Raw genomic sequence first — 20,295 nt, 5'->3', positions numbered from 1 at the left:
GGGACAACTCATCTGCTCAAGCACGTCGGACTAGACAATATCTAATCTTGACCAGATCAGGGAGTACTGACATATCTTCTTCCTGCAGCAGTTGTCTTGAAATAAAGTACATATTAGCAGGAGAGAAGACCTCAACATGCTGACAGCCTTAGTTCTGGAGAGGTAAATAGGAACAGGGTTCAAAGGTGATTAGCTGTACGATAACTTGAGGTGACTCATAGGATCTATGGGATGATTTAAGGTGACTGCAGTTGACAGTTACAACCTATATGATGTCTTCAGGTAACAGTTGCAAGGAAATTGCAGCTGTTAGCTTCCTTAGTAAAGGGAAAGAGAGTAATTTTTCCTTCACGTGTCATGCATTTAATGTAGTTTTGATGAAATATTTTTAACTCAAGATGCACTTTCATGCTTTCAACCTTTGTTTTTTTTTTTTTCCTTTTATTTAGTTTATGACACTTAGGTCTTTCGTGTGTGCGCATACTGTTTATGTAGTACATGTGACCATGTTTCCTTTTCCTTCTTTGTGTGGTCTCCAGTGTGTCCCTGCTATCTCATCCATACCGTGGTATATCACCATCATACCACTGATCACTGTACTCTCTGTGAGAGGCATGAAAGACCTCAACAACGACATGGTGAGGCTGCTTTGTGTCGTGATTTTGGGTGGTATGATAGCTCTGAGTTTCACATACCTACTCACTCACAGATGCATGAGCTTCAACACAAACATATGATGGACCTCACGTTTACATTTATGCTCTTGGCACTTAAGCATGTATGCACTCTTTTCTCTCCTTCATTGTCCTCATTGACTCCTTGTCCTCTCCTCATTGACAAATCCAGTCATCCCAGTAGCATTAATTTTCTCTCCTATCATTAACGCTTTTCCTTTTAAATGCAGGCGTGATGTTTTGCATGGAGACTTCTCTGGTTAAGTGCATCACTGAGTTACGGTCGTTAACAGCTCTGGGTGAAACGCTTGCTTGACCCCTCTCTATTGACTAATCATTTAGTGGAGGGTGTAAATCTCCCAGCTGGTGTCACTGTAGAGCCCCGTAATGGCATTTCTCCTTTCTCTTTTCTCCTGTTCAACCTTTCATGGCCACCCTCACTCCCTCTCACAGGCTTCCTGTCCATCATTCTTACCCTCCATCCTTGTCATGCTTCTCAACCTACCTCTATCTTTTTTCTCATTCCCTTTCCCCCCTCTTTCCATCTCTCTCTGTCCTTCTCTCCATCTCTGGTCCAGGCAAGAAGACGGTGCGACTCTGAAATTAACTCCCGACCCTGTGACGTACTCATCTCCCAGAGGTGAGGACAAAGACAGTGGGTTATTCTCTCAGGAGTCAGCACAGCTCCACTTTGAAGCAGCCCTCTAATGAATCTCTAATGAAGTGTGAATGAGGGAATCCCTGGATGGTCCCTTTGTGCATAAATCAAGGCAAAAATACAAAGCATTTTCCGCACCTGTCAGAAGACAAGACCTATGACCAACCTCTTGATGACGTCTTGTGTTTTTACTTTAGTCTGTTTCTGATAATCTTACATTACAGATGTTCTCCTTTCCCATGTTGACTTTTAGACATTTGGACTAATTTGTAGAATCATCACTGCCTGATTAAGAAAAACAAAAAACAACCAATAATAATGTAAATGCATTAGTTTTAGTTCATTGCTTTATCAGACATTCGATTCAATACAAACTCCTGCTATATTCAAATAAATAGTTAGAGAGTTTTTTAATAGATTGTAAATAAGCATTTCTGTGTTTCTGTACGTGTCACAATTGAAACTATAAGTCTGTTTTGATTGAAGTTTTTTATCAAAAGGCAGTAATTTGGTAAATTCTTGTCTGTTTTTTTATTATAGTAGTGTATTTTGTTTAGATTTTGATTACTGATAGTGTTGTATCTCGATTCTTACTTTTGATCTATTAAAAACAAATTGCTTGGGTATGTCTGAGAAATTATATGAACATTGATTCCCCCCCCTTCCAAATGTTCATTGCATTCCTCATCTGTCTTCTGTCTCAGTTTCAACACAGCACAGTGGAAAGATTTGTGTGTGGGAGATGTGTTGCGGATCCGTAAAGACCAAGTCATCCCTGTGAGCCTCTCATTTCGTAAAGCATTGAAATTAGCAGCAGTCTTTTCAAAAGAACGTCTTTTGTTTCTTTGACAGTTGACAGCATTTGTCAGTGTTTCTTTGGTAGGATAAGACTACATATTTTTAACCTATAGTAGACAGATGTAAATAAACACAGTAGCATATTTTCAGCATAGTAACATGCAAGTTAAAGTGTTTGTTTATACTCCATGAATCTATTTGTGCAGTAACTTTTCTTTTTATCCCCTCTGGCTTCTGGTTCAGGCAGATCTTCTCCTTCTGTGTAGTTCAGAACCTCACAGTCTGTGTTACGTGGAGACAGCTGATATTGATGGGTGAGAAACCTATCCTTCTGATACCTCTTTATAATTCTATAAAGATGAATTACTAATTTGAAATGTGTGCCCTTGATGTTGTTTATAGCAAAAACGTGTGCATTTTTTAAAATATTAAAACAAGCAAAAAACAATTTGGTATTGCGACATTAAAAGTACGAATGCACAACCAAATGCATTACAAATAGCACAAACTGCAACTTATTGTTTCCAGGGGACACTAAAAAGTGATGAACATGTCTGGGATCTGGTTGTTGTTGCCATGGTGACTCATAAAATCATGGAAGTCAACAGTTCATCAGTTGCGTTGGAAAATGAAACAATTTAGAACAAGTTATAGATGCAAAACCAGATTTACATCGATTGTATAACTCTATAAGCTAAAATTAATTTCTTCTGTACTTAACATGTAAATTTCTTTATTGAACTTGCGAGCCACTGCAATGAAGACTAAGTAACGATGGTCATTCATATTGCCTACATATTACCTTGACTTACTCAGTACTGGTATTATTTTTGGTGAATGAATCAACTCTTCAGTGTTGACTGTAACATTTTTTTTCTTCAGAGAGACCAACCTCAAATACGGCAGGCGCTCAGTGCTACACACAATGAGTTGACCTCTCACCCCTCAGAGGAAACCCTTGGTGCCTTTGATGGTGAATACATTTTTTTTCATAAAAATGCAGATTCTAACTCCTTATTCAAAAGTAGAGCAAGAAGTAAACCAGCAAAGTTACTATGAAACTGCATACTTGTCGTAAATAAGAGCAAAAGTAACCTCTTATTTTTGCAGGTGTTGTGCTCTGCGAGGAACCCAACAACCGCCTGTACAGCTTCAGAGGTCAGCTGCAGTGGAGAGGAGAGTGTCTTCTCCTGGACAACGAGCACATCCTCCTGAGGGGAACAGTCCTACGCAACACAGACTTTGCCTACGGCTTAGCCATATATACTGGTACTGGGAGAGGAATGTATTCAGTTTAGACACGTGGATATGATCATGGATTAATGATTGCAGTTTTTATTTATAAGATGGGTACTAGCTACTTTTAAACTCATCTGTTAAGTCTAAAAATGGCATTGATTAAAAGAGGTGAAAGAAAAGCTCTTATCTATGGTGCAGTGGCTTACAGAGGTTTATGATAACGGAAAGAAAACTGTTACGAAATGTTACCAGACCATGTATCCTCGTGATACCTTGTACTGTGGCCTCCACTCACTTCAATGACAAATTTCATTATGTGAAATACAGTCTACTGCTAATTATGGCACTTAATACTTAACTCCTAAATGCGGGTGTGTTAACGTGTATCCCTCCTGCCTTCTAAGTGATCATTGATCGGATGTTACTGGACCAGGCAGAGGTGCCATGTATCTCAAAGCTGTGACCCTTTCAGTTCTGGTGAAGCAGATCAATAGATCAAATTCTCCCAGAGATGAGTGTTATAGCATTCATCAGAGACTGTCTATTGGTGTGACCCTAGTTCAGCCCGATTATAACTCTAACCAACCTAACGCTTGACATGGCCTACTTTAAATTAAGCAGGATCAGAGTTGACATATTATTGCTGTTGTAGGACTAAGTTTGAATCAGTTTTCTGCCCTTGAACTGTTTGTCATTTTTGCACATGAAGTTCAACGTCTTTCAACAGTCTATGTGAGATTGAGACAACATCACCGGAAAACATAATGTGATACTTTATTGATCCCTGCAAGGAAAATTCTCTCTTCCCCTGACCTCTCCGCACCGAGGTCAGACAGCCCCGGAGCTGGTAGGGATTCAGCATCTTGCTCAAGGGCACATCAGCAGAAGCTTGCTGACATGAGGGCTTGAACTCTCACCCTCTGGCTGCAGGATGATCCTCTGACTCACTTGGCCTGGCCGCTGCAGCGATAGCATCTAATAGTTGTCTGTTTAATGCCAGGCGCGGACACTAAGATCCTGAGAAACTGCGGGAAACTGAAAGTGAAGACGACTCAAACGGAAAAAGTTTTCAACAGAGTGGTGATCGGGGTGAGTGGGTAAAGGGCATGGGGATGACAAGCACGAAGCATCTTGTGGAGTTGTTCTAAACTGTGTGTCTATATTCTGGATTTCTAGATAGTCCTGTCCTTGCTGCTAGCAGCTCTGCTTCTTGCCATCGGCAGTGGCGTGTTTTCGAGTCGGGTCATGAGCCAGACAGGGGTTCTGTCTGCTCTGGTGGTTAACGGCAATCCAGTCTACAACGCATTCCTCATCTACTGGAGCTACATCATCCTTCTCAGTCCAGCTATGCCCATAGCACTCTATATCTCGTCAGTTCCACCTACAATACTGCAATCGTTTGAGGGCGGGCAGGAAGATGGAAATACACGTGATTGTTTGTGTGCTCTGTGCATGTGTGTCTGCAGGTTTGAGGTGATCCACACGGTCCACAGCCTGTTTATTGGCTGGGATTTGGAGATGTATTGGCAGCCTGCAGACAGACCGGCCCAGACCAGGAATACCTCACTGAGTGAGGAGCTCGGCCAAGTGGGGTACCTGCTGAGTGACAAAACTGGGACACTAACCCAGAATCGTCTTCTCTTCAGACAGTGCTGCATAGCTGGGGAGATCTATGGTAACAGTATGAAGTCAGTCATTTCATTACAGATGAAGCAAAAGTGTCTCATTACCTGGTAAAAATATGTTTCTCTATCAAAGGTTACATTTTTTTGATCTAATGTTGTAGTTTTCAAGTTTAAAAGAAAGAACACCATGATACTGATATAAGAAAGTATATTTTTGCTCATGCTGCATAGGTATTTCCAACCATGTCATATTTCTTTTTCGCACCTCTGTTTCCACTTTGAACACAATTACATCAACATAGTACGCCACATGAAGACGACTCCCTGCAGCTTTAATTGTCATCTGTGCAGTCATGTAAGGAAGTGGTTATTTTTGTTTATGTCAGGAAAAGCCATAGTTTGAAACTCATGAACAGGAAGTTAGATGACCTTGCACACTTTATTTGAAATAATTGTTTTAAAATATAGTTGCAAAGTATGAAATTGCTTAATACTTTGATTTTGAAGGTGTATAAAAAGGCTAGATGATGAAATCCGTCCATCAAAATGTAAAGAATCGATCATCATGGCTAAAAAGTAAACATGTGAAAAGACTAAATAATTTCCTCTTTTCAGCATGACAATTTTCACTCTTGTTTTACCTTAAGAGAGACTGCTTGACAACTAATTGTCCAGTTTTTGCCCAAGAATGTGTGAATTTACAAAACCGTTTCGCAAAGAAAGAAAATTACTGTCGTTTATATAACAGAGTTTGCTAATTAGCAGAAAGCAACGTTTCCTTGGGTACTTACAGTGGAACAAGGATTACTCTTGAGAGACAACCTCAGATAAACTGAATAATTCTCAAGAGAGGCCACTGGAGACACTTAATACGATCATATGCAGCCGTGATCTCACCATCTGCTAAATGTTTAATACCAGCTCTTGTCAGAATAATGTCATCTTTCCTTCAAAAAAAATAGCTACTTGTGATTCCAAAACATAATAACTTCTCTGCTATTTTCATAGGTGATGCATCAGTCAGGGCAGAGGACATTGAGGTACCATATTAATACCCCAGTCTACATTTCTGAGCTGTGTTTTGTTCTTTTTCTGCCTTATATGTGCATGTTACATACCACATAATGCCATTGCACATTGACTTTTGCTGTGCAATTATTTTCCCCTTTCTGTAGCCCATGGAGTTAAGCTGGAATCCGTTCTCCTGCGGTGGTTTGTTCATCTCAGCTCCCAGCCTTGTGGAGAGACTTCGAGGACAGCAGTGTCCACTCAGCAGACAGTTCCTCACTGCGCTGGCTTTATGTCATACTGTCATGGCAGAGTGGAAGGAAGGTGAGGCTTTGTGCGTACATCAGTGTTTTTTGTGATTAATAGGATTTTCATCCAACTGGTGAAAGTGTCAAACTTCAGGCCACAGCTGGTTTCAGGTCTGACATTTTGTGAAACGTGATTCATTATGTTCTTGTCTCATTTGGACTGATGCTGTAAATAAAGGTCGAAACACTGTAATTCACGCTGTATTTTCTCAGTTATTGTCCAGTCTCTAAATCATGGGTCTGAATGTGAAATAACAACATAGATGACATCAGCAACTGACTGGCACAATGGTCCATTCAGAAAAGACAACATGTTTACGTCTGCCTTGTGTATCAACAACTTTTCTCCAGAGATGCCGGTCTACCAAGCGGCATCCCCAGATGAGGAGACTCTTGTTGGTGCAGCCAGGGAACTTGGCTGGGTCTTTCTTTCCAGGACGAGGGATTTTATCGTTGTCTCCGAGCTTGGTGTCACTCGCCAGTATCAGCTGCTGGCTGTGCTAGACTTCACCAGCCAGAGAAGGCGCATGTCTGTACTGGGTGAGAGTTAAATACACACTAATATATCTTTTCTTTTCGGAGCACAGATATTTAATTTTAACTCATCACTTGGTCTCAGCTGAAATAATCTGTTGGCATCTCTTGTAAATATACTTGTATCCGTACTGGATTTGTGGTTTTTCTTTCAGTGCGGGAGCCAGAGGGTGGGTTAAAACTGTACTGTAAAGGGGCGGATATAGTGATCCTGGACAGACTGCAGAAGGACTGTCCATATCAGGAAAGAACTGAAAGAGCCCTGGAGGTGAAGTACAGTACTTAACTTTTGGACAGAATCAGACTAGCACTTACTCTTGTTTCGGGTCATTATGCTAAGCTTTTGCTCTATGAAGAGTTATCAGTCCAATACTGTAAAGTTATTTATAGAGTCTCTTCTTTATTATTTAGATGTGTAAAAGTCAAAATGGACTCGATGTACAGTATCTTCCAATATCAATTATTTGTTTCCAAAAGGTTCATCACACTTGTGAAGATCTATAAAAAGTTATGAATGATCAGTAGCGTTTTTTTTGAAACAAGATCAGGTCAGTTATTAGTTGAGGCATCCCTGCTGTGACCGAAATGTTTATTGTGTTTGTTTTTTTTTTTTTCTGTCGATCATTCAGTTTTGCCCTAAAGATAATTCTGTAAGTAATGTGCAGCCTCTCAAAAACCATGTTAACTTATCTTGTGTCAGTTGTTTGCTGAGGCCTGTCTGAGGACACTGTGTGTTGCCGTTCGATCTGTTCCTGAGGCATCATGGGAGCAGTGGAGTAAAACTCTTGCAGAGTCTGCTGCCATGGTGATCTGTGACCGTGACGCACTGCTGGAAAAGCTATATGATCAAATGGAGAGAGACCTGCAGGTGGGCTCTTTCTCACTGTGATATTACATGTTTATTATCAATCCATAATTTAAAGTGGTAATGCTGATTATTTGCACAGTGTAACCAATACTTATAGCTCTTATAAACAAGCTTGTACTTAAAGGTTTCTGGATTTACTTTTCTCAATACAAGTTTAATATGTGTGGAGCGCAATCTCGACCTTTAAGAAGAAGAATCCCTATTTCTAGGCATCTTTTTAAAATCTTTTTTCTCATTAGGAATTTTAACCTCACTTGTATCATCTAATAATAGTCATACTACTATCTAGTAATGTTGATATTCTGTGTGAATGCTGAAAAGAATTTGCTCTTGTAGCTTCTGGGGGTGACAGCGATAGAGGATCGGCTACAGGAGGGCGTTCCAGAGACTATTGCTCTTCTTCAAGAAGCTGGCCTCAAAGTGTGGGTACTGACTGGAGACAAAAAAGGTACTGTGACATACCGTAGCAGGAGGAGGGGTTGATACCATTTTGAATGCTGTGCTGTAACTATCTGAAAACAGAATATCACTGTGATTTGTGTCTTTTTCTCGCTGATACCTGCCCTTAATTTCCTTGTGCTTGTAGAGACTGCAGTTAATATTGGATATTCTTGCAAACTACTGGATCCCGATACAAGATTACTGGGATGGCAGGAGCTGAGGTTGGCAATGATAAAAATAAACACACACAAACAGACACATGCACACACTCACAGCATCCCATTGATCTTTGTTTGTTTGCCCCTGCAGACAGATACTCCAGTCCCCAGACCCACAGGTCAGTTTCTTCAAGGCCAGTCAGACAGAGCTGTGGGCTGTAGACAAGGAGATGGCTGGCGCAAAGACTTCTGTGGTCCTCACTGGACCTGAGCTGGTAAACACTGGCCTGCACAGTTGATAGATAACTTAAGTTTAAAAAATTGAACGAATAACTCTATTCATATAATTTGTCCGCAATTCAGTTTCATGAAAAGTTGTGTTGGTTATATCAGAAACATGGAGAGGTCAGTGGAAAGTAGAAATATAAGTTTCTACTGTTTATGTTTTAATAAGGTACTGGACATAAATTTCCATAAATATAAGGTTGTAGGCAGCAGAGTTTTTTTTCCCCAAGAAAAAATTTACAGAGAGAAGATGTCTTAAAGGGCCTGGAGACCTATTTTCTTATCATGTTTTTATTTACAGCAGCAGGGTGACCACACACTTTTTTTCTGCCAAAGTTTAAAAAGGTTTGGGTGTTTGACATGAGAAAATTCTGGTCAGTGCTGTACAGTAGTCATTGCTTTAAAGGAAGTACAACTGCTATTGATTGTACAGTAAATAAAGATGAGCTAACCCTCCATGACATCACATATAGGTTTTGTGCACAAACTTTTGAAGCTCAGTGTTACGGTTCTAGCTGTAGCCTTCTTGGCAATGAATAACTCAACCTCACTCCCGGCCAATTCAAAAAAGAGCAAGAAGTTGGTGCATGAGTGCAGCTGAGGCCTGATGCATTCCACAACAGGCACTTTACATGGCCACAAAACGGCTCACAAAATAAAATAGGATAAGATGAATTTTATTGATTATTCTAGAGGAAAATTTACACATTAGAGCAGCTACAGGCAAATGAGGCATAGTCTGAGACAAAGTGGAATAAAGAAAAAATAGAGATATAATAAGGACTGTGTACACCTTTTATATGTACAGATGTGGCATGACATAAAAATTGTAGGTGTAGCACACGATGTGTAGAATTATACTTAAAAATTATGAGTAACAGTGCTACGTTGTTATTATATGGAGGTCAACAGTGTTCAATGCATGTATTGTATTTGAAGAACTATGAAGAACAATAAATATTATGTGTAACTTAAAGCCTTAAAGTAATTTACATCGGTGGGTTATATATAAATTCAATCCCCATGCAGCTGTCATGAACAGGAAAATTACTGATAGAAACCAAAACTGCTTTTTATACCAGGCTGCAAACATCCTTATTTTAGTTGGAAAATTGGACATTTTTAAATGAAGGTCTGTGGGGATTGACTCGCTTTTCAAGCCAGCCTCAAGTGGCCATTTGAGTAAAAGCAGTTTTTGGCTGAAAATAGCGATATCGCATACTGACCACTTGTCAGTGTAAAATGTGATGACAGTTATAGATTTGCTTAGTTTTGAGAGCTGCTAGTTCAAAAATCTGATCAAACTGCACGCACACAGTCCTGATGGAGCCGATTAGTTACGTTTTTGAGTATTAAACTCAATAACAGAAATGCAGGTCACATGTAGGGATTGGTACTGAGCCCTGGGGCGAAATTCTTATATATTGGACTACCAAAGTAATGAATAATGGTTCTATTAACAGAACTTTAAATATTAAGAAGATCGTTGTGTTGCACATTCTGCCTCATCACTGTACGACATGTGTCTGATGTGTGTGTGTGTCTATGATGTACCTTTGCTTTCTAAAGCCAAAACGCCGACAGCCAGAACTCTAGTTGTCAGACACTGGTTCTGTGTCACTCACCTGCAGATCCGTGCAGCAACACACACATGGCAATGGAGGAGAAATATATGTTTAAAACTGATTAAATTTCACTGCAGTTAATACAGAAAATGTTCGTTGCCACAAGAGTAGTAAGTTGTATGTCAGAGGAAAAACTTGATCAATTGTCGAAACATTCAGTACAAATTCATTACAGACAGAGCTTGAAGTTCATTCCTTGATAACCAGGTTTGTTTTGTTTTCCAGCTGCCCAAACATGGAGCTGACTAAAATACATGGACAAAGGCAATGATTAAATAAGGAAGGGCTAAATGTCCTCTAGCCGCTTGTTAAACGGTGGCCTTGTTCTTACACACGTGGACAAAATTGTTGGTACCCCTCAGTTAAAGAAGGAAAAACCCACAATTCTCACTGAAATCACTTGAAACTCACAAAAGTAACAATAAATAAAAATTTATTGAAAATTAAATAATCAAAATCAGCCATCACTTTTGAATTGTTGATTAACATAATTATTTAAAAAAACAAACTAATGAAATAGGGCTGGACAAAAATTATGGTACCCATAACTTAATATTTTGTTGCACAACCTTTTGAGGCAATCACTGCAATTAAATGATTTCTGTATTTGTCAATGAGCGTTCTGCAGCTGTCAACAGGTATTTTGGCCCACTCCTCATGAGCAAACAGCTCCAGTTGTCTCAGGTTTGATGGGTGTCTTCTCCAAATGGCATGTTTCAGCTCCTTCCACATATGTTCAATGGGATTCAGATCTGGGCTCATAGAAGGCCACTTTAGAATAGTCCAACGCTTTTCTCTCAGCCATTCTTGGGTGTTTTTGGCTGTGTGTTTTGGATGGTTGTCCTGTTGGAAGACCCATGACCTGCGACTGAGACCAAGCTTTCTGACACTAGGCAGCACATTTCTCTCCAGAATGCCTTGATAGTCTTCAGATTTCATCGTACCTTGCACACTTTCAAGACACCCTGTGCCAGATGCAGCAAAGCAGCCCCAAAACATTACTGAGCCTCCTCCATGTTTCACCGTAGGGACAGTGTTCTTTTCTTCGTATGCTTGGTTTTTGAGTCTATGAACATAGAGTTGATGTGCCTTACCAAAAAGCTCCAGTTTGGTCTCATCTGTCCAAAGGACATTCTCCCAGAAGCTTTGTGGCTTGTCAACATGCATTTTTGCAAATTCCAGTCTGGCTTTTTTATGAGTTTTTTTCAGCAGTGGTGTCCTCCTTGGTCGTCTCCCATGAAGTCCACTTTGGCTCAAACAACGACGAATGGTGCGATCTGACACTGATGTACCTTGGCCTTGGAGTTCACCTTTAATTTCTTTGGAGGTTGCTCTGGGCTCTTTGGATACAATTCCAACGATCCGTCTCTTCAATTTGTCATCAATTTTCCTCTTGCGGCCACGTCCAGGGAGGTTGGCTACTGTCCCGTGGGTCTTGAACTTCTGAATAATATGAGCCACTGTTGTCACAGGAACTTCAAGCTGTTTAGAGATGGTCTTATAGCCTTTACCTTTAAGATGTTTGTCTATAATTTTTTTTCGGATGTCCTGGGACAATTCTCTCCTTCGCTTTCTGTTGTCCATGTTCAGTGTGGTACACACCTTTTCACCAAACAGCAGGGTGACTACTTGTCTCCCTTTAAATAGGCAGACTGACTGATTATGAGTTTGGAAACACCTGTGATGTCAATTAAATGACACACCTGAGTTAATCATGTCACTCTGGTCAAATAGTTTTCAATCCTTTATAGAGGTACCATCATTTTTGTCCAGGCCTGTTTCATTAGTTTTTTTTTTTTAAAATAATTATGTTAATCAACAATTCAAAAGTAATGGCTGTTTTTGATTATTTAATTTTCAATAAATTTTTATTTATTGTTACTTTTGTGAGTTTCAAGTGATTTCAGTGAGAATTGTGGGTTTTTCCTTCTTTAACTGAGGGGTACCAACAATTTTGTCCACGTGTGTAAATTCAGGCTGAAATTCAGAGCGTCACCTGAACTGTTGTTCAGAATTTCAGGTTCACTTTCAGAGCACAGAACAGCAGGATTTAGTGATTCAGAGACTGCAGACAAACTCTATTTTCTTCACTAAACTATTAAAATCACACAATAAAAATATTGTCAAAGTACTGCATTAATTTTACACTAAGAAGTGAAAAAGTTAACAAGTTTTAACAGCATAGTGTGCTGACATTTACTAATTATTTGTTTGAATTGGAGCTTTAAATTCTAATATAATGTTGGACAGTTTTTTGAAACACAATGGATAATATTTTATTTTTGAGTAAAACCTGTGATTCTGATCACCCCATCAACACATTACTGTCTACATACATTTTAATTCTTACACAGTGCATATAAGAGAATAAACCAATCGTTATTCTGTTTTTGTTTTCCTCTTAAAAATCAAAATAAAAAAACAATCAAAAAGTACAAATAAGAAATACCAGTTAGATAAGCAGTATGAGTAAAAGTAGTAGTAACATCAAAATCGTAGTGATACACACATCCTCTCTCTTCTTGTTTCCTGACTGCCTTCCTTTACACTGGCCAACAACATTTTTGCTGACTTACAACTGAGACTTGTTTCTGACTAATTTGAAGGTGCTGAATCCAAAAATCACAATGGTTGTTGCCCAGGATGTCAGGTTTTTGCTCTATGGCATAACTGCATATTTATCAAGTACGTATTAAAATATGATCACTTGGTCATAATGTTCCACACCCAGTGCATGCAACAATCCTGGTACATCATGACAATAAACAAAATCACTCTCAGCTCTGAAATATTGCACAAAATCTCTTTCCCTGCTGCAATAATATGTTACTTTGGTACCATCTTGGAGCAAATTCTTTTCATTCAATCTTGAAGCTAATAGTTCTGATGTTTCTTTTGAAAGACCTAAATCTCGTGTTAAATCATTGAGCTCAGCCAGATTAAAACACTCTGGCTCTTTTGTGCTTAGATGCATTCTTCAAAATCGACATCACTACCATGTTCGCTATCAGCCGACATAACATCTTGATCTTCATCAAGTGAAGGAAACTCTGTAAAATGTGGCACAGGTACATCATCAGAATGGGGCACAGGGCGAATTGCTGAATTCAGGTTTGGGTAGCTTATTTTATGCTTATTTTTCTTGTTATAACCAGAAGTGTTGATGAGGCAAAAGTAGCAATCGTCTACATGATTCTTCGGCTCTCGCCACACCATGGGAATGCCAAATGCTAGTTTCTCCCTCTTTCCCTTGGTCCATTGTCTCAAATTTTCAATGCAAGGCTTGCCCAAGACTTGTCCTGGTCTCCAAGTTTGACCTTAAAGTAAGCCAAGTAGGCTCGCTTCACAAAGTCACCAATATTTGCCCTTTGAGATGGTACAGTAAAATTTCCACAGATATAACAAAATGCATCTGGAGTATTCACACACTTTCTACGAGCAGTAGCCATGCTTGACTTTCAATCTGAAACACAACAGGAAATTTAATTAATTCGGGTTTAAGTTGGCATTTTCCCAATTAAACATGATGGGTGTGGCAGCCACCGATACTACAAGTCCAAATGCCACAGAAAAAAATGTGACGTGATAGGTAAAAACTGATGTCATTTCTGAAATCAGGACCCCAAAATTAGGTAAAAACAGGTGTTAGTTTTCAGTCAGCAGAAAAAAAGCTAAAATTTGTTGGGCAGTGTAATACAGACTGATCAATCACGATGAAAATGCCAGAAAAAGACATCTGTCATAAATTGTTAAAGAGGCTGTCAAATCCATGAGCAAAGATGGCAGCTCTTTCAAATGTCTGTTCGGGTTGGTCAGTACCTAAACTGAGTTTTTTGATGCGTTTTACTTCAGGCAGAGTTTGACCAGAGACCAGAGTGGGGAGCCGCATTCATGCGCCTGGCAGAAGAGTGTCAGTCGGTGCTATGCTGCCGTGTAACACCTGCACAGAAGTCTGAAATTGTCAAGCTGGTCAGGAAACACACCAGCTCGGTCACTATGTCCATCGGTGACGGCGCCAATGATGTAAACATGATCAAGAGTAAGTGATTTGGAATGAGAAGATGACAATAAATGTTTGTCTGTGGTTCTAAAATCTAACCCAAACATGCATTAACTCAGTGTAGTCTGATTTCTGTGTTCATGCTTTCACATTTTTCTTTTTGATCGCTGTCGTCCTTTCCCAACACCAGCGGCTCATGTTGGCGTGGGAATCGCAGGAGTGGAGGGAGGTCAGGCGGTGCAGAATGCAGACTTTGCATTGTCCCAATTCAGGTTTCTGCAGAGGCTGCTTCTAGTCCACGGCCGCTGGTCCTATCGCCGCATTTCCCTCTTCCTCCGTTATTTTCTGTTTAAGACCTGCAGTTTCGCACTTGTGCATATATGGTTTGGTATCTTCAACGGCTTCAGCGCTCAGGTTAGAAACACATGGATGGCATTACATGACATGAATCCATAAGGTCACGTTATGAACTGAAATTGGAAAAAGCTTTCTGCATTATTCCACTGTCTATTTCTCTCATAGTCTCTGTATGAGTCATGGTTCATCGCGTTCTACACTGTCTTCTACACAGCGTTCCCAACTATGTGCTTGGCCATTTTTGAACAGGTCAGAGTAAGGTTTTTATTAACTCATTTTCAGATTAAGATGAATTTTGCAATAGTGAAACCTGCCCCTTTTGTGCTATAGGACGTGAGTGCAGAAAGCAGTCTGAAGTTTCCCGAGCTGTACAAGTTTGGACAGAGACAGGAGCTCTCCAGCCCATTGATGTTGTCATTGACGCTTCTGTATGCTGTTTACGCATCACTTGTTCTTTTCTTCATCCCGTTTGGAGTTTTCTACGACACAGCCGTTGACTTCCAGACCATGGCAGTCACTGTCGCCATGGCAGCCACGTTTACTGCCACAATTGAGGTCAGAATCACCTTGTTTGTGGATGCAAATGACCTGCAGCAGCCTGTAATCGCAGGTCAAAATCTGACAAGGGGAGCAACATATTTAGCTGATACTATGATAGTGATACTGACGTGAAGTTTAAGGAAAAGAGGGATGTTAGGAAGAATAATTATGTAGCGATATTGAACTATTATTGTTAATTTTTCATGTCTAAAACATTATCTTTGGACATCTTTAACATTTTCTGGTACTTAACGTTAACCATATTATCATATTCAGAGTAAAGAGCTTCATTAACAAATTAGTGGCTTTAGAAATCATAGAATGTACGATTACAAACTGCAATTTATGATCACAGATTTATTGAAACATTACATAATAATTCATTGCTTAATTCTGAGGTTGAACCAGTTTTTTTCCTCCCGATTTTAAGAGGCCCAATTCTGGTGGATGCTATACAATACCTTTGGTAGTAATGAAAATACAGTGTTGTAAGAAGTCATTTATGTCACAGAAATTTTGATAAAGACTCAGTCTTAGAAGTTTTTCAATTCTTCTTCTTAGATTTTGGTCTTAGTACTGAGACTCCTTTTATTGTGGGGTTGTTATATACTGTGGAACAGACAATAAGTCTGACTCCATTCTGTTGTACTGAACTATTCTGTTCTTTCTGTTCTATTCTAATCTGTTGTGTCAAGCAATTCTGTATTCTGTTGTGTTGTATTCTTTTTGTTTCTGTTGTATTCTATTCTATTTTAATCCGTTGTAGTCTTACTCTGTTTTATTCTGATGTGCTGAACTCCGCTATTCTGTTCTAGCTTCTTCTATATTAATTTCTTTGTTCTGATTTATTTTAGTCTCTTGTGTTATATTCTATGTTCAAATGTAACAGTTCTGTATTTCAAGATCTTCCATTCTCCCCTAATAAGTCTTTGTATTTGTCAGATTGTGCTGCTGACCAGACACTGGACGAAGTTCAATATAGCAGCTGTGTGTGTCTCCGTGCTGCTGTTTTTCATCTGTACGAGTATCTGCCACAGCACTCGCCTTTTTCAGAATTCACCCAGCGACTATATCTTTCTCGGTAAGATTCATTCCAGATGTATTCTATATTCACATGCAGCTCCTCGCTGTGGCCATTTTCATGCCCCTGTGCAATTCACTTGGAAATAAATAATCTAGAATACAGACAAAAACATACAATTGTATAACATGAACTGTCCGTTTGAGATCCTTTTGTTTTCTGGTGATTTTCTATAAATTAAGGATCTGTTATCATTCCTGTGGACATGTTTGATTGCTCTGTATTTTCTTTTCCTCAGGAGTGTCTAATAAAGCCTTCATTGATCCAGTTGTGTGGCTCACAGCTCTGCTCACTGCCTGGACAGCAGTTTTACCCTCAATGACTGCTCACGCTCTCAGTGTGATGGTTACCGCCCATGACAAACACAAGGTGAGACATCTGCAAATCTTTGTGTATGTGACAGCACAAAGAAAAACATCCGTAGTGTAAATAGTGCTGTGACTCACTGCATGTAGGATGTGGGTTTAGGCCTGCCATTCGCAGTGCATTTTACGTAGCTTTTTTTAGTCTCCTTCCACCATCTACACACGTGGACAAAATTGTTGGTACCCCTCAGTTAAAGAAGGAAAAACCCACAATTCTCACTGAAATCACTTGAAACTCACAAAAGTAACAATAAATAAAAATTTATTGAAAATTAAATAATCAAAAACAGCCATTACTTTTGAATTGTTGATTAACATAATTATTTAAAAAAACAAACTAATGAAACAGGCCTGGACAAAAATGATGGTACCTCTATAAAAGATTGAAAACTATTTGACCAGAGTGACATGATTAACTCAGGTGTGTCATTTAATTGACATCACAGGTGTTTCCAAACTCATAATCAGTCAGTCTGCCTATTTAAAGGGAGACAAGTAGTCACCCTGCTGTTTGGTGAAAAGGTGTGTACCACACTGAACATGGACAACAGAAAGCGAAGGAGAGAATTGTCCCAGGACATCCGAAAAAAAATTATAGACAAACATCTTAAAGGTAAAGGCTATAAGACCATCTCTAAACAGCTTGAAGTTCCTGTGACAACAGTGGCTCATATTATTCAGAAGTTCAAGACCCACGGGACAGTAGCCAACCTCCCTGGACGTGGCCGCAAGAGGAAAATTGATGACAAATTGAAGAGACGGATCGTTGGAATTGTATCCAAAGAGCCCAGAGCAACCTCCAAAGAAATTAAAGGTGAACTCCAAGGCCAAGGTACATCAGTGTCAGATCGCACCATTCATCGTTGTTTGAGCCAAAGTGGACTTCATGGGAGACGACCAAGGAGGACACCACTGCTGAAAAAAAACTCATAAAAAAGCCAGACTGGAATTTGCAAAAATGCATGTTGACAAGCCACAAAGCTTCTGGGAGAATGTCCTTTGGACAGATGAGACCAAACTGGAGCTTTTTGGTAAGGCACATCAACTCTATGTTGATAGACTCAAAAACCAAGCATACGAAGAAAAGAACACTGTCCCTACGGTGAAACATGGAGGAGGCTCAGTAATGTTTTGGGGCTGCTTTGCTGCATCTGGCACAGGGTGTCTTGAAAGTGTGCAAGGTACGATGAAATCTGAAGACTATCAAGGCATTCTGGAGAGAAATGTGCTGCCTAGTGTCAGAAAGCTTGGTCTCAGTCGCAGGTCATGGGTCTTCCAACAGGACAACGATCCAAAACACACAGCCAAAAACACCCAAGAATGGCTGAGAGAAAAGCGTTGGACTATTCTAAAGTGGCCTTCTATGAGCCCAGATCTGAATCCCATTGAACATATGTGGAAGGAGCTGAAACATGCCATTTGGAGAAGACGCCCATCAAACCTGAGACAACTGGAGCTGTTTGCTCATGAGGAGTGGGCCAAAATACCTGTTGACAGCTGCAGAACGCTCATTGACAAATACAGAAATCGTTTAATTGCAGTGATTGCCTCAAAAGGTTGTGCAACAAAATATTAAGTTATGGGTACCATCATTTTTGTCCAGCCCTATTTCATTAGTTTGTTTTTTTAAATAATTATGTTAATCAACAATTCAAAAGTGATGGCTGTTTTTGATTATTTAATTTTCAATAAATTTTTATTTATTGTTACTTTTGTGAGTTTCAAGTGATTTCAGTGAGAATTGTGGGTTTTTCCTTCTTTAACTGAGGGGTACCAACAATTTTGTCCACGTGTGTACATGCTTTCAAAATTCTATTCACTACAAGAAACAATAAGGATAGCAGACTATTACACTGACATGTTTAAGTTTTGCCACAAATTTTTGTCGTGCAGTAAGTCAGTCCAGCGAGTTTGTTTTACAAAATTACCCACTGTATCGACGGTGCTCACTTCACAAATGTTCCACCACAGCAGTTCCCTCATCGCTGTATTAAGAGGACCACCCAAACAATGATAAGATGCAGCCAGACCATTCTGCTCTGTTCTGTGTGTGTGAGCTAGAGAATCGTTTGGTTATGCAAGACTGTGTAGATAGAGACCACAAGATGAAGGGGTGCTGTATCTGCTTATATAGTAATATTTCTCAAAGTGCTGAAGATTTCTGCAAAATGTTTGGTTGTCCCCTGTTTTTAAAAATGAGAAATTAGTTAAAATAGGTGATACACTCGCAGAAACATGTTTGTCATGGCTCACATCTCTTTCCTCATTTCCTGCCAAAATCTCTAACGCCCACAAAAAAGAAGCAATCTATATAATCAATACAGTAGATCTTTATGGGGCACCTAAGCACGCAGAACAGTAAATGTGTAGTGTCCACTTTTCATACGTCACACAGCCCACAGCAGCCAGAAAAGTCCACCAGTTACCAGTTGATGTTTTTTAAAATTTATTCTCAGTGGTAATTCTCCAGTCATGTGCTGCTGTGTTGGAATGGTTATGACATCTCAAATCATCAGAGGCCTTCTGCTCAGCCATCTCTGATTTGCTTAAAACCTCTATCATATATATTTATATATTTGATGTTGATATCTGTGACATTTAGATTATTATATCAAATCATTTTCACACTTTTAAATAATTGCCTGTCAACTTAACATGTTTTTTTTTTTTTTTTTTTGCATTGAAATTTGAGGCCACTTCTGAAGGAACTATTTAACATGATGCCCTGAAATTTTCACTATTATTACTTATCATGCCCCTGATTGAGAGTCTGCAAATGAATGGAAACAGTGTTATGTGTGTGTATTGAAAGTGTTATTTTTCTTAGCTTTATTTGGAGAAACATTTTAAAACTCCAGAGCTCTATTCAACATGGAATAGAATATTTAGCAATACTTTTTTTGTGATATAACCTTATACCTTACACCAGACCTGTAGACAGAGTAACAGTGAAAATCCAGGCTTTCATCTTAAATAGTTCCTGAGATATTGCCGTTGAAACGGAGCTTCAAATTTTCGTGCACAAAAAAAAATGCTGAATGTGGGTGAATATCACAAATAACTTTGTAAATATCTGTCGTTTATGCTTTTAATAAATCAGACAGATCAGAGATGGCTGAGTAGGATTTTTTAGATAAACACCCCGAGGTGACTGTCCATATAGGGTGAGTATATGGCTATCTTGGGGGCCAAAATGGTGAAATTATTGCTAATTTAGGTTACTGTGTGAAAAGCTTTGATTATAAACGCTTTGGTCACCTGTGCCATTCTGATCTCGCTGTGATCTAGGTCCACAGCATAACCCGTCAGCCGGTGGAACTGAGGTCACAGTTCAAAAGAGGGACGTCTCGGCGCCGTTCATCTTACGCCGTCTCTCAGGGCGCCGGGCATGGACGCATCATCACCACAGGGACCAGCATCCACAACGCATTCCTGCCTGGGCATTAAGAGAAGGTGACTGGAAGTAGCACTGATTTACCAGGCCAGTAATGATGCCCTCATGGTGCATGAATACTGACTAATTATTGCTATTTTTATTATACTGGAAAATAAGGGATCATATTGATTGTGATTGCAATGTAGAATTAGGCAGTTAATCATTATAGTTGTGTATTTTAAAAATGTTTTTGGGTTAATTCTTATTGTAGCCATCGTGCTACTATGTGGCTAGTTTCCAATAAAGTAAACTATATAATACACAAAGTATGTTGTGCACCCTGAATCTTGTTTAT

General features: G+C 39.4%; 1 protein-coding gene and 1 long non-coding RNA gene across 2 annotated transcripts; both read left to right on the top strand.

Annotated features, from left to right (window-relative positions):
• Window positions 1-1,040: 1,040 nt before the first annotated feature.
• Window positions 1,041-3,585, top strand: LOC127533770 (uncharacterized). Its single transcript, XR_007941546.1, has 5 exons — window positions 1,041-1,314; window positions 2,037-2,109; window positions 2,374-2,444; window positions 3,013-3,103; window positions 3,241-3,585. It is a non-coding gene; the product is annotated as an uncharacterized LOC127533770 (long non-coding RNA).
• Window positions 3,586-3,747: 162 nt separating this feature from the next.
• atp8b3 (ATPase phospholipid transporting 8B3) lies at window positions 3,748-20,288 on the top strand. The gene is made up of 18 exons (XM_051947698.1): window positions 3,748-4,458; window positions 4,546-4,739; window positions 4,836-5,044; window positions 6,003-6,034; window positions 6,170-6,326; window positions 6,662-6,850; window positions 7,000-7,112; window positions 7,545-7,712; window positions 8,049-8,160; window positions 8,299-8,374; window positions 8,463-8,586; window positions 14,074-14,260; window positions 14,412-14,635; window positions 14,744-14,827; window positions 14,909-15,133; window positions 16,061-16,199; window positions 16,438-16,568; window positions 19,853-20,288. Exons 1-18 carry the CDS (start codon window positions 4,363-4,365, stop codon window positions 20,009-20,011), a joined length of 2,619 nt encoding a protein of 872 aa, XP_051803658.1. The 5' UTR covers window positions 3,748-4,362; the 3' UTR covers window positions 20,012-20,288.
• The last annotated feature ends 7 nt before the right edge of the window (window positions 20,289-20,295 follow it).

The sequence above is a fragment of the Acanthochromis polyacanthus genome, chromosome 4 (assembly GCF_021347895.1).
Source record: "Acanthochromis polyacanthus isolate Apoly-LR-REF ecotype Palm Island chromosome 4, KAUST_Apoly_ChrSc, whole genome shotgun sequence".
NCBI lineage: Eukaryota > Metazoa > Chordata > Actinopteri > Pomacentridae > Acanthochromis > Acanthochromis polyacanthus.
The sequence above is the reverse complement of the archived record's forward strand: the minus strand, read 5'-3'. Positions and strand labels throughout refer to the sequence as shown.

Coding starts and splice junctions, on each gene's coding strand:
- atp8b3 (XM_051947698.1), top strand. CDS start 4,363: ATGCCAGGCGCGGACACTAAGATCCTGAGAAACTGCGGGAAACTGAAA. Junction 4,459..4,545: donor TCAACAGAGTGGTGATCGGG/GTGAGTGGGTAA, acceptor CTGGATTTCTAG/ATAGTCCTGTCCTTGCTGCT. Junction 8,375..8,462: donor CTGGGATGGCAGGAGCTGAG/GTTGGCAATGAT, acceptor TTGCCCCTGCAG/ACAGATACTCCAGTCCCCAG.